The sequence below is a fragment of the Eutrigla gurnardus genome (assembly GCF_963514095.1).
Source record: "Eutrigla gurnardus genome assembly, chromosome: 21".
NCBI lineage: Eukaryota > Metazoa > Chordata > Actinopteri > Perciformes > Triglidae > Eutrigla > Eutrigla gurnardus.
Window position 1 is genome coordinate 17,236,577 of NC_139932.1, and position 25,901 is coordinate 17,262,477.

Below are 25,901 nucleotides of genomic sequence, written 5' to 3' on the forward strand. Positions count from 1 at the left end.
ACACACACACACACACACACACACACACACACACACACACACACACACACACACACACACACACACACACACACACACACACACACACACACACACACACACACACACACACACTGAACAGAGTCAAACTGCACACAACTGAACACACACACCTGCATGACTGCACCAAGACCTTCTGCAGCTTTTCTGTACAGAGAGAGAGGGGGGGGGGAGAACACAGACAGGCAGACAGACAGACAGACAGACAGACAGACAGCTGAACAAAGCAGTCTGAGGGTGACAAACAGGAGGAAACACAGCTGCAACATCTCCATCATCAGAAGAGAGAGAGAGAGACAGAGAGAGAGAGAGAGAGAGAGAGAGAGAGAGAGAGAGAGACAGAGAGAGGAGCGTCTGTGTCTCCGTGTCCAACAAACTCTCAGTGACGTTTCCATGGAAACCAACTGTCCTCCTCCAGCTGTCGGCGTTTAGTAGAAACATCAGCGTTCGGCTGAAATGAAAACAGAAACAAAACCCAACCCAAGTTCTCGGTCCTGGTCCAGCACCCAGACCTCCACCCTACGTGGACTCCTCTGACTCTCTCTCTCTCTCGTCCTCCTCGCTCCACCCATCAGGCCCGTAACCAACGCTGAGCTCTGATTGGTCCTCCTCCTCCCCGGCCTCGGCAGCTTCTCAAGATGTCAGCAGGTGTTTGACGTGGATTTAAAGTGGACCAGAACGGAGCCGACTGCTCCGGCTGCTGTCACATCGTGACGCGGCGAGCCGGCCGACGTGCAGCAGACAGCCGAGCATCAACGGCGCCGCCACGCCTCGCTGCCCTCGCCAGGCCAGGACCAGGATCCGGATCTCCTCCGATCCGCGTCAGCTGGTGAACAAATTAAGCAGCTGATGTTTAAAATGTCTCGCCGCCGCTCTCCGTCGGTAATGCCTGCAAACACGGGCGCCACGTCAACCTGCCTCGCAAACACGCCGAGGCATCGAACTGTCCTCGCCGCCGCCCCCCCTCCCGTGTCGGGGTCCAGGGCTCGGGGGCCCACGTAGTCCTGCATCCACAGCAGGGGACACAGAATGGACATAAGGACCCACAATGAGGGTCAAACGTTCTTGAAAGGTCTCGGAGGATCCTGATGTCCGTTTCCTGTGCCCCCCCACCCCTCCACCGCCCCTCATCCTCAGACCCCGGTCAGTAGTCCAGGACCAGGGCTGTGAGGGTCTGCAGTGGTGGCTAGCTGTTGTTCTCAGCCGTCATGTATTTGAGCGCGGCGAAGCCGTAGCGCCGCGACATGTTCTGCTGGAACTCCTCCTTCAGGGTCTTCAGGCAGACCCGGTACTGCTTGTTGGACCGGAACTTGGTGATGTCGAAGCTGGGCGCGTGGGGCATGTGGATCATGTAGGCGTTGGGCAGGACCACGAACTCGTACTCCTGTGGGGGGAGAGAGAGGGGACAATCAAGACCATGGAGCTAAACTCGCTCAAGTGGGTTGCCATGGAAACGTCTTTTTGGTTCAGACCAAGTAAAGAAACTTGTGGTTTGGATGAAAAGGGTTCGGGTTACCTGTGCGTCCAGCTCCATGATGTGAGCCACCTTGTTCCAGCCGAAGCCCACGAAGCGCCGGTCGTACTCGGGACTGTCCCTCCGGACCATCACGTAGGGCTCGAAGTCCGCCTCCCACTGGACCCGGTACGGCGTGGTGGCCGTCCGCCATTTGGCGAAGTTGGTCGGTGCGTGGCCTTTAGTCCACACGTGGTACCTGGAACCAGAGAGAAGGATCTTTTAATTAAACTACAGTCGTCCAGTCTGTCAATCAGCAGGTAAGCCCCGCCCCCTAAAGCATCCCCTGCTTTCTGGTCTGGTGGACTCTAAATGGACCATAATGTACTAAATGAACATCATGCTGGATTGAAGAAGACTTGAAACTAGAGATTGAGACCATAAACTCATGTTTACAATGTTTACTGAGATAATACATCAAGAGAGAAGTAGGACCATTTTCTCATAGACTTCTATACAACCAGAGAGGAGTCGCCCCCTGGTGGCCAGCAGAGAGACAGTTTAAGGCACTGATGACCTACTTTTATACTGCCGACGGGGGAAATCATGAGGGGCGATGTGACGGAGGCCCGATGGAGGCTGAGGCTCACCTGAAGGTGAAGAGGGTCCCCATGTCCAGCTGGGACAGCAGCTCGGCCTTGGACTTGGGGTAGGACAGACGGTATCGCAGCGTCTCGAAGGCCGGAACCACCAGGGCCTTCTTGGCGTTGGCCATGTCCAGCTGCACCACCGACTTCCTGCAGGAACACATGGAAGATCAGATGACGTGATGTTTGTTACCGTGGAGGACATCTCCTCTCTACAATCCCCAGAAGTTAAACATGAGTGGCGTGGTCGTGTCTTACCTGAGGTACTCGTAGAGGCCGTACATGGGCAGGAAGTCGATGTCAGACAGGAACATGTAGGGTGTGTTGACGTGCCGCATGGCCACGTTCCTCAGCAGGTTGACGGGGTAGAACTGGCCCTCCTTGTAGACGATGTGGTAGCCCACGTTGCCGCGGCTCATCAGCACCTCGGAGCCCTGAGCGTAGCGCAGGAACTGCTGGGCCTCGGCGTCGGACAGGTACAGGGCCAGGCTGATGGGGCCCTCCCAGTGCTTACAGATGGCCTCCAGCATCTGCAGCCTGCAGGGGGCGACGACGCGTCACAACTTAACATAATGCTGTAATGACCCCAGAGCAGAGTCTGGTCTACATGGTCCTAGAGTACCTGTCCATGGAGAGCTGGGCGACCAGCGTGACGTCGGTGTTGTCGGCGCTGGGCTCGTGCTCGTAGTGCAGGAAGTAGAGGTGCGTTCGGTGGACGGTGAAGCGCTCTCTCCGAAACTCGTAGCAAGGATCGTCCTCGTCCAGCTCCGACAGCGTCTTCTGGAGCTGCAGAGGAGATCAAGGTCAACAAGGGTCACGGTCTGTGGACCGCCAGGGAGGGAAAACCTCCTAGCTGTGATTTAAGGATGCTGAAATACCTCAGTCATGATGGTGATCAGGTCTGTCTGCAAGACCACAAGATAACTACTGTTAAAACGCTGGTTTTCTGAATGGAGTCTGGTTGATGGATGCTAGGCTACGCTAACATGGTAGCTGCTCCATCAACACTCCAAATAAGGTCATCTAGACATAAATACAGCAGAGACCTTGTTGTTTGGACCACAGACGGTCTCTGGTTCTCCACATAGTCTGGTCTGGTCTCTGGACTAATGTGAGCTACTATCTAGACCTCTGGGGGACCACAGACAGTCTGGACTAGACTCCTCCAGTAGGTGTGGGGGTGCTGGAGCAGCCTGGATCCAGTTTTAAGGCTTTTCTCTGAGCCAGTCTTCCACAGACCCAGACATCTAATCCTCCACGAGGCCATTTTTAATTGAATGCAAATAAAATGCAGCTTTTCTAATTAATTCTCCCTGATTGGTTCTCGTCAATCTTCCTTTGTCACACACCAAACAGCGACGTGGGGTTTGCTGAACACGAAGCCGGAGTCTGTGATGTGTTAATAGAGAGCGACCGGGCTGCAGGGAGGGACTGGGATCTGCAGTGGTCCCCCTTTGGCCCCCTGAAGGATCCCTCACTGACTTCATTAGTCTAATCATCACTTTAATGGGATTTAAATCGCTGCTCAAAGTCTGAAAAATGGAGTGAGCAAACTATTTCCTGAGTTAAGGACACATTAGAAAAAAGACGATGATGGGGTTTATAATGTGATTAACTGACCACAGAGCAGCTGACACTTCAGTAATTCTACGACTCCAAAGTGGCTGATCCCGTAAAAAAGAAAGAAAAACCCGGTCCGGACCGCCGTGACCTTCAGCAGCTTAGAGGAGCTGTGAAGCATCCAGAGACAGACCGGGGGGTCGGAGTGCAGAGGGGGGGGGCCGGGAGAGACCACCTCAGTGTGAAAACGGGGGGGGGGGGAGCCGGGAAGGAGATGTTTTTAATGAGGTGTAATGTGGGCGACCCGCCACCAGGGGGATTTAAAAAGCTCAGAAGAAGAAGTTTCACGTTGCGATGCACAGAAACTTTAAGAGTCGTGTAAAAGAAACACGACTGTCGTCGTTCTGTTGTTGCTATGGTTACAACGCTGATACGTCACACTCCCACCTACGTTCTCGCTGTTGTGGTCGGCCTCGCTGGGGCAGCCGAACAGCTCGCGGCGGAGCAGGTTCCCGTCGTACTCCAGGAAGGTCAGGTACAGGTTCCTGAAGAACTCCACGTGCTTGTTCTTCACGCGCAGCTTCTTGGGCGAATTCCAGTGGATCACCTGGACGGGGGAGAGGGGAGCAGGGGTGAGGGTTACCGTGGTAACGACGCATCCCCCTGCTCTCTGGGTCTGCTGGAATGATGACATCATGAAGGAGACCTGACAGCAGCAGGTGGACGGCTCACCTTCAGGTCCGACACGTCCTTGTAGCACTTCTCAGAGCGGGTGTGGTCGGACAGCTGGACGTTCCAGAAGCACGGCAGCTGGTGGACCAGGAAGGGGTTCTGTTTGATCACAGCGTTGAAGATGTCCTGCACACACACACACACACACACACACACACACACAAACACAGAGAGAGACACACCACACACACACACACACAGAGACACACACACACACACACACACACACACACACACACACACACACACACACACACACACACACACACACACACACACACACACACACACACACACACACACACACACACACACACACACACACACACACTTGTTATCTTCCATCATCAGAGATGAATCATCTCACTGCTTGTTGGATGCACTTTGCACTGTTTGTCTTCCATACACATGTTTACAACTAAAAACACACATTTTATACCCGTCGGATCTTTTCTGAGCTCGTCTTCGTTCCGTTCTCGTCGCTCTGAAACGACTGTTTTAATTGCTTTCTTTGTCCTTTGATGTTAGTTGTTGAAAGGTAGAAATAAACCACGCCTTTGTAAATTCATCATTCTGGGTTTGTGATTAGTGGAAATTATTTACCCGCCAAATGTTTCAAAAGAAGGAAGAGAAAGTCACATCAAACTACAGGACTTAAGACAATTAACATTGGTTTAATTAAAATGCAAAAAAATAAATAATGTTAAAATTTCAGTTAACGTTAGTTTGCTGACGTCATTACCTAGCTAGCTAACGTTAAACGTCATTAGGCAACTAACTTTAACGTAATCACAAAAGTTATTGGAATGATTTCCGTAAACGTTAGTCTTTTCTAACACAAAATTAGCATAGCTAGCTAACATTATCGTCATTAGACAACTAACATTAATGTTAGCATGTCAACAGGTGAAACAAATGCAAAAAGCACAATGTAATGATTTACGTTAACGTTAGTTTTGACGAATACAAAATTAGCATCGCAAACTAACATTAAACATACAAGTTTTCTTATGCTAACAAACTATAGCATAACAAACTGCCAAGTCATAAGATAACTAACATTAATTAAGGGTAAAAATGCAAAGAGTGTAATGTAATCATTTCCGTTAACATTCGTTTGCGAACAAAATTAGCATAGCATGCTAACATTAGCAATCTCCTGAGGTTAATATGAGTCATCTGTTGCTTTGAGGACACGTACATCGGTTAAATCTGAGAGACGTTTTTGTGACTTTGTTCACGAGACAAAAGCTTCGGTGACGGATTCCAGCTTCCGAACGTCGGCCGTTAATGAATGCTAACGAGCCGGCGCTCCGTCGGAGGAGCGAAGCAGCAGACGGCAAATGATCTCCAAAAGCCTCCGTTCATCTTCCAAATGGCACCTAGCGGGACTTTGCTTAATGAAGGTTTAATTAAAAGCTCGTAAACACACACCGTCTAGATGAGAAATGGGCGGGTCTCGGTGTCGGCCCGATGTTATGTACGAAGGAAAACCAGAACCTCTAGACCACCTTTACATGGGAGTGTGAGTCCTGCAGAGTGCTTTTGTGATTCCCCCCATGTGGACCGGCACATTATTTAGTTTGCATGTCTGAGAGTGTGTGTGTGTGTGTGTGTGTGTGTGTGTGTATGTGCGTGTGTGTATGTGCGTGTGTTACCTGGTCTGCCAGGGAGGTGGACAGCATGCTCATTAGTTCCCTCTCTGCAGTCAGCCTCCACATCTGCTCCCATCGCAGCTTCCTCAGACGATCCAGGAGCAGCAGGATCACCCCTAACACACACACACACACACACACACACACACACAGACACAGACACAGACACACACACACAGACACACACAGACACACACACACACACACACACACACACACACACACACACACACACACACACACACACACACACACACACACACACAGACACAGAGATGTAGATCTGCTGGTGGAGGTGATGAGTGTTTCCTCAGATAAAGCTGCAGACTTTAAGCTTAAAGTTGGAGTCGTGTTGGAAGTTTAAATGAAACACAAATCCTTCTTTTTCTTCTTCTGCCACAGTTTAAAAGCAAAAACCGACTCTGGCTAATAAAACACATCTCGGATACAAAGAGAGTCAAGCAGCCGGGTTTGTTTGTTTTTTTTAGGGGTGTGAATCCGACCAATCACACCAGCTTGTGCACCCCGCTGTGCTCCGTCTGTTGCCACGGTCACCACGGAGACGACAACAAGTCTGAACGATAACGAGCCACGATGGAACCCGATCAATCCTATCTATTCAACTGAATGGAAATCACAACTCACAAGCACAGAGAGCTCAGAGCCTAAAGTCGAACCGTTTCAATCGTACACGGTCTATAGGAGGTGGATGTCGTCATGGTGACGTCACCCGTCGGGTTGTGTTCTACGGTTTAGAAGCCTCAAGTTCACCGTCTCGAAATGTTTGCCATCAGTAGAAGGAAGTGACCATATTTGGACAGTGGAGGAGCGATGGGTGGATCCAGCACACTTACTGGATCTGGATCCATGTGGATTCTGGTGTTGATGCTGCTAACAAAGTTAGCTATAATTCAAGGTCAACGTTATAGCTAAGTGTTAAAGTCATCTTAGTAGCTAACTAGCATTGGTAGCGACCTGTCAATCAGCAGGTAAGCCCCGCCCCCTAAGCATCCCCTGCTTTCTGGTCCAGAAGTAGGACCATTTTCTCATAGACTTCTATACAACCCGAGAGGAGTCGCCCCCTGGTGGCCAGCAGAGAGAAGTAGGACCATTTTCTCATAGACTTCTATACAACCAGAGAGGAGTCGCCCCCTGGTGGCCAGCAGAGAGAAGTAGGACCATTTTCTCATAGACTTCTATACAACCAGAGAGGAGTCGCCCCCTGGTGGCCAGCAGAGAGAAGTAGGACCATTTTCTCATAGACTTCTATACAACCAGAGAGGAGTCGCCCCCTGGTGGCCAGCAGAGAGAAGTAGGACCATTTTCTCATAGACTTCTATACAACCAGAGAGGAGTCGCCCCCTGGTGGCCGGCAGAGAGGATGACAGTTTAAGGCACTCCAGCCTTGGCTTCACTTTCAGCTGGTGTTAGTTGGGCTGTCATGATGTCAGATTTTCACTACATGATTAATTATTGTTGCCAATATAATAATGGCTGATGAATAATTGATCTCCTCACCAGTGTTGAAGCCTCGGCCCAGAGCCGGCCAGGGCCGATGGTTCTTCCACAGGTTCCCCAGGTACCAGTCACTCTGGTTCTCCACCAGACCCAGAACCTGCTGACCTGGGCACAGAACACACAACCTCAGCATTACACATTCTGTACTTTAACTCACTAGAACTATCCGGGGAGTTTAAATTCATTAGAAAGGTTCCTGTATTTATGATTCTGTAGATCTGTATTGTGTCTGAAGTAATTGAACATTCCTTAAATAATGTGTATTTGTACTACGAGGTTTCCCTGGAGTTATTTTATCAGAACCTTGTTAATTGACTTGCTTTGGTGTAAACACTTTCCCTCCATACTTTCAGACGCATTCAAATCCCAGAGGAGGTGCAGTAAAAGGTCAATATGAGCGTATGGATCCAGGTAAGCTTCTATCAAAGAGTTTATATCTGCCTCAAGAGCACCAAACAGAAAGGAGACTTACTTATGCATTCTCCCATGTATATCTTCTTCTATCTATAGACATATACATCAAAAGGTAGAAGATAGGGTTACAAAAATAAATGAATAATAGTAAAAAATAAAAAATAATAATAATATAAAATAAATATAATACATAAAAAATAAAACAAATGAAGTAAAATAATAATAATAAATACAAAAATTAAAAATAAAACCATGGAGAGGAGGGGAGAAGAATCATGTTTTCCATAACAGATATTGATCAGCATGTGTGTCAGCAGATAGATAATCAATCCTCGGTGCAGAAATGTCAAAGAAAGGCACCAGAGAGGGTTTTTAATCCAACTGTTAAATGTCACAGATGTGATGTGTTTATGACAGAAAACTATCAGATGATAAATCATCAACAAACACTGATGTTTGAACTTTGGAATGAAGTCTCCAACAGAAGCCACATGAAGGTCATTTCTCTGTATTTGAGAACGTTTGAGGACAGCAGCTTTAAAAACCTGTTTATGAGCTCAAAGAAACCTGGCTCATCCTGAGATAATTGAGTCCTGATGTGCAGCTAAGCGGCTCTTCCAGGCTTCCCTACAGTTTGGGCCGTGTGCAGACAGAAATAGAGGGTTTTGGAGGGGATCAATGGACGACACTTCAGGGTCAAGTGGTTCAACGGCGAGCCAGCTGAAACATAATCCTTCATAAAGTGGGGCTTTTATATGAGTCAACGACAAACCGGCAGAGAACTTTAACTGCCGCCTCGCAAACGTGACTTTAAAAGTTTGAGCCAAAGGGACAAAAAAGGTATAAAGCAGGACCGAAGAAACAAAAGGAGTCCAGGAGACGAAGCGATGCGGCGGCTTCAGGAACGGGAGATTACGGGAGGCGAGCTGGGCGGAGATAAAGGTGGAGGAGATAGCAGTCTGGAGTGTGGCGCTGGCAGCTTTAATGAAGGCCGGGAGGAAGATTAATGGGAGCTTATTGGAGCCGCCGGCCCCTTCGGAACAAAGATCGGCCATCAAGGTGACGACTGAGCAGGAAAAACTCAAACTAAAGCCGAGCTCCTTCTGCGGGGGACGAACTTCACAGCTGATTGGACTTTCAAAGAAAACCCTGGCTTAACGAGGAGGTGGGGACAAGGTTTCTACTGCAACCTCCTTCTGCTTCCAGTCCTCCACACACTTCTACCAAGGTGAAACCAGTCGGATTGCAACGGAGCGATAACGCTGAGCGGTTAATTATAATTAATGAGAGTTTAATCATGTTGGAATTCCCCCAAAACTGTTAAACAGCAGCAGAATCTTCTATTCTACCTCCTCAAATCCTGGTTGGATCATAAAAACGGTGAAAAGGCCCTGTAGGAGGATCTATCAGAAGACATTTAATATCACCATGTTTTCATTAGCGTGCAATCAACAGAAACTAAGAACTGTTGTGTCTTCGTCTGATTAGAACGAGAGCTTCATATCTACATAGCAGCTTACTCCATAACAAAGAATGGCTAGAGTTAGTGCAGCAATTTGATATCAAGTCTCATGATAGGTTGTATTCATGTTAAGGTGCATCTTTGGATTAATCAATGAATTTCAGGGACCCCCTGCAGTAACTCTAGGGGTCCCGGACCCCCTGCAGTAACGCTGTGGACCCTCTAGGGGTCCCGGGCCCCCTGTTGAAGATCTCTGTCCTATATAAAACCAACATGGAGACGTGGTTATTAAAAGAAGAAATATGGCGTGTTGTTGTGATGATCACATTAAAGCTTTTTCAGGACTGAATCCAAACAATGAGAAAAACCCAGCGTGAACCATCGACCATCGGCTTCCTCTCCGAGTCAGAGAGCCGAGACGGGCGAGAAAAAGGAAACCGGATCAATAAACTCAACCAAATAAAAGGGATGAACGGCCTCATGAACCAGGGTGATTCTTCACACTTCTCTGTATTCAAACCCAGCTGTCAGCCAGCTGCATCAGCGTTTAGCATCTTCAAAACACATTCATTCACATTTACGCCACTCTGCTGCTATTGATCTTCTAAGTTACCCCCCCCCCCCCCCCCCCCCAAAGGATCAAAGCCAGACCTCAGCAAACCACCGTCTGGCTAGCATGTAGAACAGTCGGACGTAATAGTAGCATGTAGCGTACGCAGCGAGGCGGAGGCTTCTTAAATCAGACGTGGACACGAACACGGACATCAGGGGGAGTTTTTCTCTGCTGAGTCAGCGGTGCTGACACAAGGAGAGATGAATGCCGAGGTCAGCAGGCCCGACACACCGCTCTGACTAACAACCGTGTCAGGAGGTTCATCCGACCGCAGAACAAGTGAGACGTCCCGATGTTTCCTCAGCTGGAAACGGGATTATTATTTAACACACTTCAAAACTATGAGATGAGTGCTTTAAATGTGACATAACATTTATAAAATAAGTGTGAAGTCATGCTTTGTTAGGTCTGTCTGCAAGACCACGATCTAGCTATTAAAACGCTGGTTTTCTGAATGGGGTCTGGTTGATGGGCGCTAGGCTACGCTAACATTGTAGCTGCTCCATCAACACTCCAAATAAGGTCATCTAGACATAAACACAGCAGAGACCTTGTTGTTTGGACCACAGACAGTCTCTGGTTCCTCCGCATAGTCTGGTCTGGTCTCTGGACTAATGTGAGCTACTATCTAGACCTCTGGGGGACCACAGACAGTCTCATAGTCTGGTCTGGTCTCTGGACTCATGTGGGTCATCAGCTAGAAAGCGTCCATGTGGTGTGTACTTAGAAAAACAGACTGATTCAAGGACAGGAAGCTGCAATGCAGAAGCATTGTCTGCCATCAGGTCTGTTGATTACAGGAGGCGGGGCAGGGCGTTGTCATGGTGACCCACTTCTGTCATTAGGGCCGATTCCAATTTGCATATTAAGTAGAGGAACGGGACAGATATGAAGCGATGTGGAAAAATACATCATAATATAATAAATACTGAAAAATGATGTAGTTCAACATAATAAAAAACACTCGAGCTTTCATCTGTATGTTTCTAACAGACGGTCTATAAGAAGTGGACGTCGTCATGGTGACGCCACCCATTGGTTTGTGGACTACGATTTAGAAGAGTTCATTTCAGCCGTCACCATCTTGGATTCTTGCAACCAGTGAAGGAAGTGACCATATTTGGACTGTGGAGGAGCATCGGGCGGATCAGCACCCCTACTGGATCTGGATCCATGTGGATTCTAGTGTGAAGCTGGTCTTTTCTCATAGACTTCTATACAAGCAGAGAGGAGTCGCCCCCTGGTGGCCAGCAGAGAGAAGTAGGACCATTTTCTCATAGACTTCTATACAACCAGAGAGGAGTCGCCCCCTGGTGGCCAGCAGAGAGAAGTAGGACCATTTTCTCATAGACTTCTATACAAGCAGAGAGGAGTCACCCCCTGGTGGCCAGCAGAGAGAAGTAGGACCATTTTCTCATAGACTTCTATACAACCAGAGAGGAGTCGCCCCCTGGTGGCCAGCAGAGAGAAGTAGGACCATTTTCTCATAGACTTCTATACAAGCAGAGAGGAGTCACCCCCTGGTGGCCAGCAGAGAGAAGTAGGACCATTTTCTCATAGACTTCTATACAACCAGAGAGGAGTCGCCCCCTGGTGGCCAGCAGAGAGAAGTAGGACCATTTTCTCATAGACTTCTATACAACCAGAGAGGAGTCGCCCCCTGGTGGCCAGCAGAGAGAAGTAGGACCATTTTCTCATAGACTTCTATACAACCAGAGAGGAGTCGCCCCCTGGTGACCAGCAGAGAGACAGTTTAAGGAGCTTTGTTCCCCTCCTTCCTCTCATCTTTGGTGTTTTTAAAGGCCGACAGTGACCAGGAGCCCAGAAACAGCTAAATGTGTAACGTCTGTGTTTTTTTGGAAACCTTTCAGCCGTTCTACACAGCTGTTACTTAACAGCGCCTCAGTCTTTCCGGCGTTAACCGTGTTTAGCAGCTCTGACCTCCATCTTCGCTGCACAGCGGTCGGCTCTCGGTTCATCTACCTCGTCTGGCAGAGAGAAAAGCTTTTATAAGGCTGCTTCAAACTCTCTCCGTCTCAATAAACCTCTCAAGGAAACCCGGAGACTGGTTTTTATGTTTGTTCATCAGCCATGTAAAGAGATTAGTCTCGTCAAAAGTCTTTTTCATGCAGAAATGTCACAAATGCTGTTTTCAGTCCCTCAAATATGGACATTCTTTTCTTTGTTAAATGTCATCACATAGAACACACACATTTCAAGCACTTTCAAGCACCCAAACTAAAATTAAAATGATTCAAGGATTTCCAGCACCCGTACCAACCCTGTTTATTGTCCTTTTAGTAACTAGGGCATGTAAATGTTGTGTGTCTATCCATAATGTGTAGAACGGAGAGGGAAAGTCTCCTGACCTGAACTAACTTTGAGGAACGAGGACGACTTCACCAAATCAAATTCTCTTTCGCCTTCCAGGAATCATCAATTTCACGACACCCGGACGGGAAGGCAGACCAGAACATTTCCTCGGCACATGTACCTGCACCTGGAGCTCCGCAGGGCAGATACTGGGCTTGTTGAGGAAGATGGCGAGGGTAAAAATGGAAGTGATCGCTCTCAAATGAGTTTTGCCGCGAGCGAAAGGAAGTGAGAGGAAGGATCGTGGTCGGCCTCAGGCTGCAGGTCGCCAGCCGGCTTACAGTCGCTGTGTCGGTGTATCGCACACTCGCTCCGGCTCGCCGGCTGGGACTCCATCGCACCAGCGATACGCAATTATTGCTCGCGTCAATCAAAGTGATACGGAGCCGAGGACGGGGTTGTGTTTCCCTTCGCTGCTGGGACTCTGATTATCGGGGGAACTGGAGGTAGAGGAGGTGGGCTTCCCTCCACACTGTAGTCAGAGGGTCACCAGCAGAGAGGCTGACATCTGACTGTGAGATCTGTGGTATCCGACTGTGGTATCTGTGGTATCCGACTGTGGTATCTGACTGTAGTATCTGTGGTATCTGACCGTAGTATCTGTGGTATCTGACTGTGCACATGCACCATCGGGTAGAAGGCTGCTTTCACAGCACCTGCCCTAACAACCACCCTAGCAACCGCCCAACAACCACCATAACAATCGCCATACCAACTGCCCTAGCAACCACTCTAAAAACTGGCCAACCAAATTGGTGTAAATAAGGAAATCATTTGGTGGAATCTAATCTCAGGGCCAGCATCACTCTTCCTCCTCCTTCCTAGTTCCTCCTTCCTAGTTGCACCATCTACACTCTCTGCAAAGACTCCTTCAACACAAACGGCTCTGAAGTGCCTTCAGGCCGGACCGGCCATCTGGCAGCCCGGCGTGTCCTGATGGGTCGACAGCGAGCTGATGATGATCATCATTTACACTACATAACAACTACATGCTGCCACCAGCCAATCAGGATTCTCCTCTTTCACACACACACACTGATGGCGGGTCCTTCAGGGAGCTGATCCGGCTTCACTTTTGGTCCGATCCTCTACATTAGAGGACGACCCCCCCGAGCCGCCGGCCGGTTCTCTAGATGTGCAGAGAGAGAACCGGACCTGAGAGCTGGTGAAGGATGAATGAGTTCAGTGTCTCCATCACACCTGACCTCCACCTCCCTCTCCACTTGCACCTCACAGGCCTCACATTTGTCAAAGTGGCAAGGGGTCGTCCCCCCCCCTCCCCTCCGGAGGACATGGCGTATGGGAATGAGGCTACAATGAAATATGAGATTTAATTTCCCCCGGGGGCTCCACACCTCCTCACCTCGGGATATCTGCTGGGATCAACTCTAATAAATCCACCCGGTCCGCACCGGTTACCCCCGACGACGGGCCGGGTTGCCCGTCAGTAAAGAACGTATAATCAGCAACATTTCACCTTCCTGAGAGCTGCCAGAGGACGGCGGAGGAGGAGAGGCCTGCAGGCGAGCAGCGAGCCCTCCTTTAAATAGACAAAGCTATTAACGGTCATGTGACCTAAGCAGCTGTGAAATACGGGATCCTTTCTGATCACACTGGATCAGACCGGCATGCTGGCAACTAGAATCCTTTAGAATAACTATTCAGTCAGATTGAGATCGGGGGCTCAGTGAAAATGAGTTATTGTTTTAAACAATAACAACTCAAATAATGGCGCTTATTAACCTGGAAAAGACAGAAACAGGCTTATTATTTTCTGGTTTAACTGTTTTACAGTATATTTGATCAAGTCTGCTAATTTGACTCTGCTAGTTATGTAAACTCAACACTTCCTCCATGTTTCCCCGTCCTCCATATCAACACAATATAAAGTTGTTGCATTGGTAGCAACCTGTCAATCAGCAGGTAAGTTCAGAAAATGTCTATTTTTCTGACAGGACTTTTTAAATATCTACATATCTGAGGTTCATCAGCAAACATCACATGTCCCACAGAGGAACCTTGAGGAACGCCACAACCTCACCGCATACAAACTGGCCAAAGTGTACGTATTTCAAGAGGAACGTCATTTTCTCATTGACGTTTACACAATCAAGAGAGGAGTCGCCCCCCTGGTGGCCAGCAGAGAGAATTACACGTTTAAGGCACTTCAGCTTTGGCTTCACCGCCTGATCAATACATGCCTTCTCTGCATAAAAGAACATGTTATCATCGCTGGAACGCTGCTGAGTCTTTCATGATAAAGTTAATGAGCAGATAAAATAAGAGTTAAATCAGCTCCGCTAACCTTTTATAAGTCATTAAAGAAAGCCCAACATTTATTGAATGTGTCTTTGCTTTAAAGATAATGAGACTCGACAGGTCAGCCGGACTGGACGGGGGAGAGAGAGAGAGAGGGAGAGGGAGAGAGAGAGAGAGGGTGGCAGAGGTGCTGCATGGGAGTCAACTGCTAATTAAGATTGATCCAAACCCCTGCTGGCCGCACTGCACTATCGGACCGGCCTACCCATAAATCTCTGAGGTGACTCATCGCCGCCTCCCCCCTCCTCTCGCCTACGTGGCCTCCTCAGTATTAACGCTCTGCTCTCTTTGTGTCCCGTCGCCTCCACACTTCCTGCCCGTCCTCTCTCATGCTATATATATATATATATAAATATATATATAAATAAGACAAGACTAGAATGTTTACTTTAAACTCATGTTTACAATGTTTACTGAGATAATACATCAAGAGAGAAGTAGGACCATTTTCTTATAGACTTCTATACAACCAGAGAGGAGTCGCCCCCTGGTGGCCAGCAGAGAGAAGTAGGACCATTTTCTCATAGACTTCTATACAACCAGAGAGGAGTCGCCCCCTGGTGGCCAGCAGAGAGGATAACAGTTTAAGGCACTTCAGGGTTGGCTTTACTTTTCACAACCGGAGGAATTTGCTTAAATAAACTGCGGTGTAGTATTCATGTTGATACAGTGCGTTTTAAACGGCGTGTTACCTTTGAACTTGTGGAAGACGGCCCAGAGTTCGGCGATGTCGGTGGCGAACGTGATGTCCGTGTCGAGGACGATGACTCTCTGCAGGTCGGACGGCAGAGTCTTCGTCAGCACCAGCTTCATCAGGCCGTAGATCCCGGAGTAGTGTTTGTTGGGGATCCATGACACCTCGGACTGAAACACGGTCAGAAATGTTATCATTTATAGAAAACATCTTGAAATAGTAACCCGCCTGGAAATCAGAAGTTCAAGGATCATCGTCTCAATGAGCTTTGCTACACGACTACATATTGATGTTATTTACTTTTACTCACTTAGCCGATTTGGCTAGTTAACTAGCTAGCTAGCTAGCTAGGGGGCGAGGACGGGCTAGCTAGCGTGCTTACTCCACGTTACAGTTACGGAATATTAAAAAAAGCCGCACATGACCCGCTGGGCTCAGTCTACGTTACGTTAACACGTAGCTGGCCTTCGCCGTTTGTTAATGCTCACGAAGGCCCTTTTAATTAGCTTATGCTAATCGCTAATGTTTATGCTAATTGCAGTCATGCTGGCTATTGCTACGATCATTGTATTGTCAGTAATAGTGACAGAATACACTTTACCCAGGGAGATGTGTATGCTAGGGATTAGCATTAGCAAAACTACAAAATCTGTGATGTGTAAAATTATCTTAGAAATGAATTATTTGTCTCTCGACGTTGACTAACATACATAATTAAAAAAATACTTGGACTGATAATAACGACTCCAGATGAGAATTGCAATAGCCAGTTTCAACCACTAGAGGGCAGTCTCTATGCAAAGCATGTAGAATTCCACTATTAAATGTCCAGATCTGGACCTGAGTCAAACAGCACTAGAACCCAGACACACCGAGCAGGTCCGAGAGGCTCACCTTCAGCTCGTCGGCGTCGTAGAAGTCGACCCGGACCGCCGGGACCATCCAGGTGTGGAACAGCGAGGACAGGATCTGCTGGGCGATGGAGTCTGTGATGAAGTGGAAGTGTAGCGGGTTCCTCCTGCAGACGCACACAATCACAATCACAGATCAATACTTGAGCATCTTTGATGTCATGATGATGTCATGAACCCAGACACGACAGAGGTCTGGGTTCCTGGTGGATCTGGAACTTTCAACATGTAACAGAGCAGCAATAGTGGAGATTTCAGCCGTGATGGAAGAGACCTGGTTTTGGGTCCATTCAGGACTTCCAAATCAGGTCAAGAGAGAGCGAGACGGAGCCGAGGATGTGAGCACCCTCGGGTGCCTGCCGCTGAATGACTGGGAATTAATGTGTCGGCTGCACGCGCTCAGTGAGAACGGAGGAGACGGGAGCTGTCCGAGCCAACGGGCCTCAGCAGACGAGCTGTCGGCAACCAACACACACAGCAACCAACGCACACGGCAACCAACGCACACAGCAACCAATGCACACGGCAACCAACACATATGGCAACCACCAAATACGGCAACCAACGCACACGGCAACCAACGCGCACGGCAACCAACGCACACAGCAACCAATGCACACGGCAACCAACACATATGGCAACCACCAAATACGGCAACCAACGCGCACGGCAACCAACGCGCACGGCAACCAACGCACACGGCAACCAACGCGCACGGCAACCAACGCACACAGCAACCAATGCACACGGCAACCAACACATATGGCAACCACCAAATACGGCAACCAACGCGCACGGCAACCAACGCGCACGGCAACCAACGCGCACGGCAACCAACACGCACGGCAACCAACACACACGGCAAACAACACACACGGCAACGAGCTCCTGACCGGATCAGAGCAGAGATAATCTGATCATGTGATCTGATCATGTTGTCGTCTTGTTCCAGTGGAGGCTTTCGGAGCCGACGCTGATCCGGGTTCAGAGAGGACTCAAGGTTTGTCCTGAACCAGAGCAACTAGAGAGGGTCTGGAGGGACCCCAGAGTCCATGACGCGCACCAAATACTGGATTCAAACCCAAAGTCAGGCAGTCCAGGTTTCACTTCGTTATTATTAGCCCTGTTCAAACCCAAGGGGAGTTTGACCCATGTCTCATCCATCCATCATCCATCCATCTATCATCCATCCATCATCCATCCATCCATCCATCCATCCATCCATCCATCCATCCATCCATCCATCCATCCATCCATCATCCATCCATCTATCATCCATCATCCATCCATCTATCATCCATCTACCATCCATCATCCATCCATCTATCATCCATCTATCATCCATCCATCATCCATCCATCATCCATCCATCTACCATCCATCCATCTATCATCCATCTATCATCCATCTATCATCCATCCATCTACCATCCATCCATCTATCATCCATCTATCATCCATCTATCATCCATCCATCTATCATCCATCTATCATCCATCTATCATCCATCCATCTACCATCCATCCATCTACCATCCATCATCCATCCATCTATCATCCATCCATCTACCATCCATCCATCCATCTACCATCCATCCATCTATCATCCATCCATCATCCATCCATCCATCCATCATCCATGTGAGTCTGAGGTTAAACCAGCTGTTTTGTGTTGTTTTCACACTGACAGTCAGTGTTACTATGGTAACACAGTTTCTTCCACTTAGAATGAATTCTTTTTCAGTTTGTCCTCTTTTCTTCTTAATCTCAGAATCTATCTGTCCAAAGAAGAAGAGACACCGCCCGCCCATCCAACCCTCCACCTGTTCATCTCCACAGATCAGAACCCGATGGTGTACCGGCGTCGCGGCCGCCAGCAACCTTTAACGGAGGAGGTCAAGCTGAAGGGTGGACGTGGTGCGCCGTGACACCCTCAGCACCCATAAAGAGGCCTCCATGCGTGTAGCGTTCGCTCACAGAGGTCACGTCACGCTTTTACAACGCCATCGTATTCCCGGCGAGCATCGACGGGACATTCCTCGCCGCCGTCTGACAGGAAACAGCAGAGAGACGCCATCTTCCAGGATGGACGGCATCCGTCACGCGGCGGGAGTCCGTGTAGCGAAGCTCTCCATCATCGCCGCGGCGAGATGTGATTTACGCCGCCGGCTCCACAACAAAGCTGCAGCGCGGTAACCGACGGCGTCTATACATCATTTAAATCTCGCTTGGCGGGGGAATTTACGGCGCGTTCAATATTTCATCCCAAATCAGCGATATGGGGGCGAAGAAAAGCTGCAGGTCAGCTGATCTCAGTGTTCACTCACACGGCGGTAAACTATCTGATTAAAGCTGCAGCGGATGACATCACACGTGTTGAGTTATTTAAGCCCCTCCCACACTCCAGCAGGATAAACACTGGAACAATAAATTCTGGATAAACAGCCGTTAAACCCCCAGCAGAGAAATCTCATTAATCTTTGATTCTTAAGTATCTCCGGTCATGAAGAGAATTAATAAGGCGGATTAAAAAGGTGCGTCGACCAGCAGGAGTTCCTAAACGGGAGCCGGCGTTCACACTTCATGATTCATTCACACGCAAACTCTGCAGCTAATTAAGAAGTAGTGCAGTCAGACGGATATTAATGGATCCTCCGTCGCCCAACGCCAAAATAAATCATTCATTATTCATGTTTACACCAGACTAATGCACACGCAGAAACATCAGGGGGAAGCTTCACGCCACTTTAACTTGCTTAAGTGCTCCAAAAACGTCTGGCCGGTCCATCCGTCAGCTAACGGAGGTCATCGCCACGGTAACACTAACAGGTGTTACTGTAGGTGCTGGAGATACGGACATGAAATGAAAGGTTTGGGTTCAGAACGACCAGCAGGCGTGAGGAGGGGTTCAAGCACTTTCCAAGCATTTCCAGGTGCATTTCCATGCTTTTCCAGCACCTTCCAGCTGTGGTAAACTCCATATTTGTACCAATCCAATGGTCAGTATTCAGTCTACTTATTATGTCACTTGTTCATCACATTAAATGAGATGTTATTGTCCTCTAAACAACCAACATGATGTTTGGAGACAGCTTTTTACAGAAGGACCACAAATGAAAGGAAAACTAATTCCACTAACAGATCCACAGAAATATAATCACCAACTATTTTCATCATCTGTTCATCATCAAAAGTCATTTTTCATAAAGAAATGTCAGAAAATGCTGTTTTCAGTCCCTCAAATATGGAGATCTTCTTTTCTCTGTTCTATCATAGATGTCATCACATACAACGCACATTTCAAGACCTTTAGTCTAAATCCAAGCACTTTTCAAACCTTGAAAACACTGCACTAACATTCAAGTGTTTTCAAGGATTTCCAGCACCATCCCGACCCTGGTTTTAGAGACGTACCGGTGGAAGAGGACGGATTTGACCAGCGTCACCACGTCTCGGCTGGCGTTGTAGCCGGCACACACGATGGCCACGTGGATGGTCTGAGGAGAGAGAGGAGAACGTTAGAGGGAGGAAGACGAGGAGCTGAGAGAACTTCATCGTTCTGCAGGTCACACGGGAGGAAGATATCAGCAGAGATAGGAATCAGCAGAGTAGAAATAGAAAAACACATAAAGATAGAAAGTCCAAAGTATTGATTTAGTTTTGGTGGAACATCCATTATCTTGCAGCAAAGCATCATGGGAACAATTGTGATGCCGCTCAGTGAAAGCCTGTGATGTTTAACTATTATGACGGCAAAACATTTCAGTCCACGACGTCCCATCGTTCATGTTTTCCTCCGTCTGGATTTTCTTTTATTAAAAAACACTTTATTAAAGTTGAGTTTTCTTATTTTTATAGTCGTAGTGGAGGAGGGGTGGGAAGGGAAGAGGTGGAAGTCGTCATGGTAACGTCCCTCTCCAGATGACGATGGATGGTCAGGGGAACTCTGTGGAGCTGTCCACGGTGCTGAAACAGCTGAAGCACTTTTCTTTTCTTTAAATATTCATCAAAATATTTAAAGAAATGAAAGATTTCTTCTTTCATTTATTAATAATATAAATAAATATATGCATATAAAAAGCTGTTTTTTGAATGGAGTCAAAATCAACGATCACATCAACGATGCTGCCGTGAAGCACCGACGCTGGCAGCGAGGAGGAGGAACTTGTTTTTGGGCCGCGGCTGTGAAACCAAACATTCATTCAGCGTGCTGGAATAAGAAGACAAATCAGAAGCACTCTGTTTCCGAGCAGAGAGCGGCTTCCTTCCTCACTTCATTTCACCTTTTCCTTTCAGCAGCTGTAACACCATGTCGGCCTCCTCACAGCCTCGGGTTAGCACGCCGCTTTTAGCTCGCCAAGACAACCCCCCCCCCCCCCCCTCTCAGAGCTGCTTCCCTGCAGGGTCAGGATCCTTTAAAACTCTCTTTCCTCCTCCCGAAGCAGCCGGCCGGCGTTTGAACACGGCTGAGTGACGGCGAGGAAAAGAGAGGATCCGACAGGAAGGAAGACGGACAGGAAGTAGCGACTCGGCAAATAAACAGTGCTCCAACGCTTCAAACTGTTGATTTGATTTAAATGGATACATACGCTGTAGTTTCCCCTCTAACGTCACATGATCACCTGATCTATACGCTCGTTATTAGAGGAGATTCATCTGCTTTATGGATCTTCATCCTCCTCCGGACCAAAGAAAGTGCGACTACACTTGTCTCTTGTTCCACCGGTGCTCCAACATTCAGCTGGTCATGTTTTTTCCATCACAGCATACAGAGATGAGTCACCACGGCCTCAGCCAATCAGAGGATGTGTAGGGGCGGGCCCAGAGTACGAACCGTCGTTCAGAACCGTTAAAAAAGCACCAGAAACACAGCCGGTGCATTGAATCGTATCGTTCTAGAAAACCAAACATCGTCCTTGAATCGTATCGGAACCATAGAAAATGATACGTATCGTATTATTTTAAAAACTAGCGCTACACCCCTACTCGACATGCAGTGTATTTTCAAAATAAACTTCACGGGAAGTAAGGTTTACACGACGTTTTCAAAAGTATCAACGAAAACGTTTGAACGGAGATAAATCATTTAAATAATCCAGCGTCGGCGTGTAAACTAACGTAAACCAGTCACCGTGGAAACGGTGATGTCACGGCTCCACTTCGCACAGTGGCGTATTACGTTTGCAGTCGAGGTGAGTCAAGTTGCGTGAGTAAGAAGACGACGTTAGCCGTGTTTGTGTTTATTAGCACTCCTCCAACAAAGTGTAGATTTGCAGGCTTTTGTTAGAAAGTCACAGCGCCCCCTGCTGGCCTGGAATGCACACTACAGCGCTGTAGCTTCGTATAAGCACAGAAAACAAGAGTGTCGCCTCGCCATGGTTACGCCACTGACCTCACACTTGTCCACCGCCGGCTGCTGCACACAGTCCGAGCTGTTCCCCAGCGCCGCCGCCGCCGCCGCCTTCTGGCCCTCGTTGTCGCCGGTGCCCTCCTCCGAGTGGGTGCGGCTCTGGTTGCCACGGTGACCGCCGTTGGGAAGGCGTGCCGCCGACGGACTCCTGGGCGGCCGGCTCAGCTCCCGGCGCAGCGCGCGGTTCTCTTCCTCCACCGCCCGGACCCGCAGCTCTAAGGCCTGACGCTCGCCGGCCCCGCCCACCGGCGTCGACGACTGGGCTTCCAGCGGAGACAGGGGGAGGGGCTTCACTGTGGGGGGGATATCAATTATTATATATTTACAGGGTTCCTCCACCTTCTCCAAAGTCAAATTCAAGCACTTTTCAAGCATTTCAAGGTATCCAGCACCTTCCAGCTGCGGTATCCAATACAAAACTCAGTACTCAGTATATACTATTATAGTATAGTATATAGTATACTATAGTGTTCAGATTTCCAGCTCCTGTATGAAGCCTGTATATTAATATGAAATCAAAATGCCAAATCAATAATGTATTAGTGATGTGTCTATAAAATATACAAGCAAGAATCACACATTCACATAAAATCTGATATCCTCTAATGATCAACACAACAAACGACCTCACGTCAAGGAAAACCAACAGTTATTGATCATGTTAATATTAATTTCCTTCAATCTGGTCCCGCAGCACAAAGGTGGACCCGCATGGTCTCCAGGCTTCTCTATTAAATCCTCCACCAACGAGCCTGCGGGGCTTCATATCTCTATAATCAATACTGTCAGTCCGGCTGGGCGGCCGGGCTCTGCATCTCATTCAAGTCTCTCTCTCTCTCTCTCTTCAGTACATCTGAGAACGCCCGGCTCCCAAAGGGGGGCGGCCGGGTCCTGGTTGGAGATCATTAAAGAAAACAATAGGTTAACTGCACGAGTCTCCCTGTGGAACACGGGCCGCCTGGTAGCTCACATTAGTCCAGAGACCAGACTATGTGGAGGAACCAGAGACTGTCTGTGGTCCCCCACAGGTCTAGATAGGAGCTCACATTAGTCCAGAGACCAGACCAGAACCAGAGACTGTCTGTGGTACCCAAGAGGTCTAGATAGTAGCTCACATTAGTCCAGAGACCAGACTATGTGGAGGAACCAGAGACTGTCTGTGGTCCCCCACAGGTCTAGATAGGAGCTCACATTAGTCCAGAGACCAGACCAGAACCAGAGACTGTCTGTGGTACCCAAGAGGTCTAGATAGTAGCTCACATTAGTCCAGAGACCAGACTATGTGGAGGAACCAGAGACTGTCTGTGGTCCCCCAGAGGTCTAGATAGGAGCTCACATTAGTCCAGAGACCAGACCAGAACCAGAGACTGTCTGTGGTACCCAAGAGGTCTAGACGTAGCTCACATTAGTCCAGAGACCAGACCAGACTATGTGGAGGAACCAGAGACTGTCTGTGGTCCAAACAACAAGGTCTCTGCTGTATTTATGTCTAGATGACCTTATTTGGAGTGTTGCTGGAGCAGCTACAATGTTAGCGTAGCCTAGCGCCATCAACCAGACTCCATTCAGAAAACCAGCGTTTTAACAGTAGTTATCTTGTGGTCTTGCAGACAGACCTAACAAAGCATGACTCAGCACGTTTTACTGATCACCATCATGATGGAGTTATTTCAACATCCTTTAAACTGGTTATTGATATTAAATCACAGTTCAAGACTTTATTCTGGTTCCTCTAGCCCACGTGTGAAGATCCAGTGAATCCAGCTTGGATGTTTTGAACACATACAGGCCTTCAGGATAAACCTGGGTCCTCTGGACCACGGAGGACCACTAAGCCCTCTCCTGCCCCCCCAGAAGCACCTTCTGGACTCCGTCAGAGATGTGATTAATCTTGCAGAGTGGATTGGTCGGGTGTAATCCCGCTGGCCGTTTGTTTGTGCGGCTCAGAGATGACATATGGGCTTTTTCAGGCCAGCAGATGCACCTGGTCTCAACGCCAATTCATTTGGCTTTGAGTGATTTGTCAAGAAGCTCATCAACTCCATGCTAACGAGGGCGTCGGTACGAGCACAGGAGCCCCAACGGCCCCTGGTGGAGGTGATTCCTCTTAATGCTGCGCCCATATTTGGTAAATGTTACGTTTATTAATTGTAGAAAATGTGATAAAGGAAAAATGTTCATTGTATTTTATGTTCAATAATGGGGGGGGGCTTATGTTTGGACTAAATAAAACTGACAGAAAGCTGCTTTTAAAACCTGACTTAAACCTTCTTCTAGGAGTCACCCCATGTTGGTCCTACAGAGCAGATCACACTCAGGCGGTCTGTTGTGGAGGGACCCCCAAGGCCTATAGAGACCCGGTGGAGGGACCCCCTATTACATATGATATAATGTTCCTTATTAAACAATAATAATGTGTAGTGCAGCCTATAGTTCATGTATAACAGGACTTTAATGATGGATGGATACGATGCTAAGACATTAAAATAATAATTGTTGACAGATTCATATTTTAATTCTATTTTATCACAATTTCTCAATCCGGTCCCGGACCCCCTGCAGTAACTCCTGGACCCCCTGTTGAAGATCTCTGTTATGAAGTAAAGGCGCCTTTAGAAGCAAACGGACCGAGCTGCATCATTAAAACAGGTTGTTGACGATATTTAGATTTATTTTGGTAACGTTCTCGTTAAGACTCGTAACGTTGAACCTCTGTGGTTCACTTTTATATACTTTACTGGGACGATGATACTCATTCACCACCGTGTTTAATATTCATTATGGGAATAAAGACAATATGTTGAATATTTCATATGTGATCTGACTGATCCAGCGTGTCATGTAGATTCTCCGAGGCGCCTCCTGGAGTTCTGGACCCTCGCTGTGATCTGGGCCAACATTTGCATCACAATCTACCGGCGGCCTCTCCGCGGTGACATAACGCAGCTTCCAGGAACACAAACGCCCCAATTATAGGGGGAAAAAAGCATCAACCTCCTGCATATTCATGAGGGGAATGTAAATAAATGATGAGTCAGGGTTTCTCACTCAGCTCGGCTGGTCACTGAATCATCAGATTTAGTCTAGACGGCTGTTTTTGAGCAGAACTTCAGATTCAGGACATCACAACACTGTTATGTGATGACTTTCAGATCTACCAACACTGTACAGGAAATATTATCGCAGATCGCAATAAAAACCATCATCACAATAACTTCATCCTGGTGAATTTCCATGATCGGAGACCAGATGGATGTGAAGCTGCTAACACAGTTAGCTTCATGACTCAAGTTTAACTTTGCAGCTTTTCAAATGTGTTAATAACACCCGTTTCTATTTTTTTTGCTCTTACTTTATCAGCGACGATATGTTGTGGTTTCTTTCTTTCAACAAATGTGTACGTCTATACAATCAGAGAGGAGTCGCCAGCTGCTGGCCAGCAGAGAGAATGCACGTTGAAGGCACTTCAGCATTGGCTTCACTTTTAAGACCTGGAGGTCTCTGGGCCAAGTTCCAACAAGACGTTACGACTCTGAAATCACCTAAGGTGACGATCGTACCGACACTTAGAGCTGGTAGTCTGAACTTTGCGTGAGTATGTTACGTGAAGTCACGTCATGTTTTTGAAGCTAACAGCCTTCATACAAAAAACAAGTATTTATTTTACTAACTAAGCAGTTTTGTTGCCTCGAGTCGGAAATAAAAAATGTAAGTCGTAGCTCGTTGTTGCCGTGCGTTACCCGTTTAAAGAGACATTCACGTCCCCCTCGGAGCTCAGTTTAAGGTCGGCTTCGCCTTCAAGGGAAACTTAAATGAATTAGTCGGGAAGGTCAAAGTAATGAGCGGGCGATGTGATTAATTGCAGAAGAGATAATATTTGCATGCCGGGCGTCGTCACTTCATTTTATAGAGAAATCTCACATCAATCCTGCATTTTTTATTTTCTGGACCAAGTCGGCTGCCAATTAAAATGAAGCATGGGGACGCGCTGATCAGATTATTCTGGGGTTGAGATTTGTTTCCAAAAAAAAAGTGTGAGAGCAATTCATAGGCATTTAATCATTGATTGGTTTATCCGTCCACTAATGCATCTCTGGTCCAGA

At 47.9% G+C, this 25,901-nt stretch overlaps 1 protein-coding gene across 1 annotated transcript in view; it reads right to left on the reverse strand.

The window, feature by feature from the left end:
* Positions 1-25,901, reverse strand: part of large1 (LARGE xylosyl- and glucuronyltransferase 1) — a 38,562-nt gene continuing 12,661 nt past the window's right edge. Inside the window, exons 3-15 of the mRNA XM_084038333.1 lie at positions 21,781-22,091; positions 19,803-19,885; positions 16,374-16,497; positions 15,478-15,649; positions 7,605-7,709; positions 6,090-6,202; positions 4,432-4,557; positions 4,151-4,306; positions 2,762-2,925; positions 2,398-2,676; positions 2,143-2,289; positions 1,556-1,751; positions 1-1,423 (exon numbers count right to left, since the gene is read on the reverse strand). Coding sequence (XP_083894459.1) covers positions 1,226-1,423; positions 1,556-1,751; positions 2,143-2,289; positions 2,398-2,676; positions 2,762-2,925; positions 4,151-4,306; positions 4,432-4,557; positions 6,090-6,202; positions 7,605-7,709; positions 15,478-15,649; positions 16,374-16,497; positions 19,803-19,885; positions 21,781-22,091 — 2,174 coding nt within the window. The 3' untranslated portion in view covers positions 1-1,225. The remainder of the gene's footprint in view (positions 1,424-1,555; positions 1,752-2,142; positions 2,290-2,397; positions 2,677-2,761; positions 2,926-4,150; positions 4,307-4,431; positions 4,558-6,089; positions 6,203-7,604; positions 7,710-15,477; positions 15,650-16,373; positions 16,498-19,802; positions 19,886-21,780; positions 22,092-25,901) is intronic.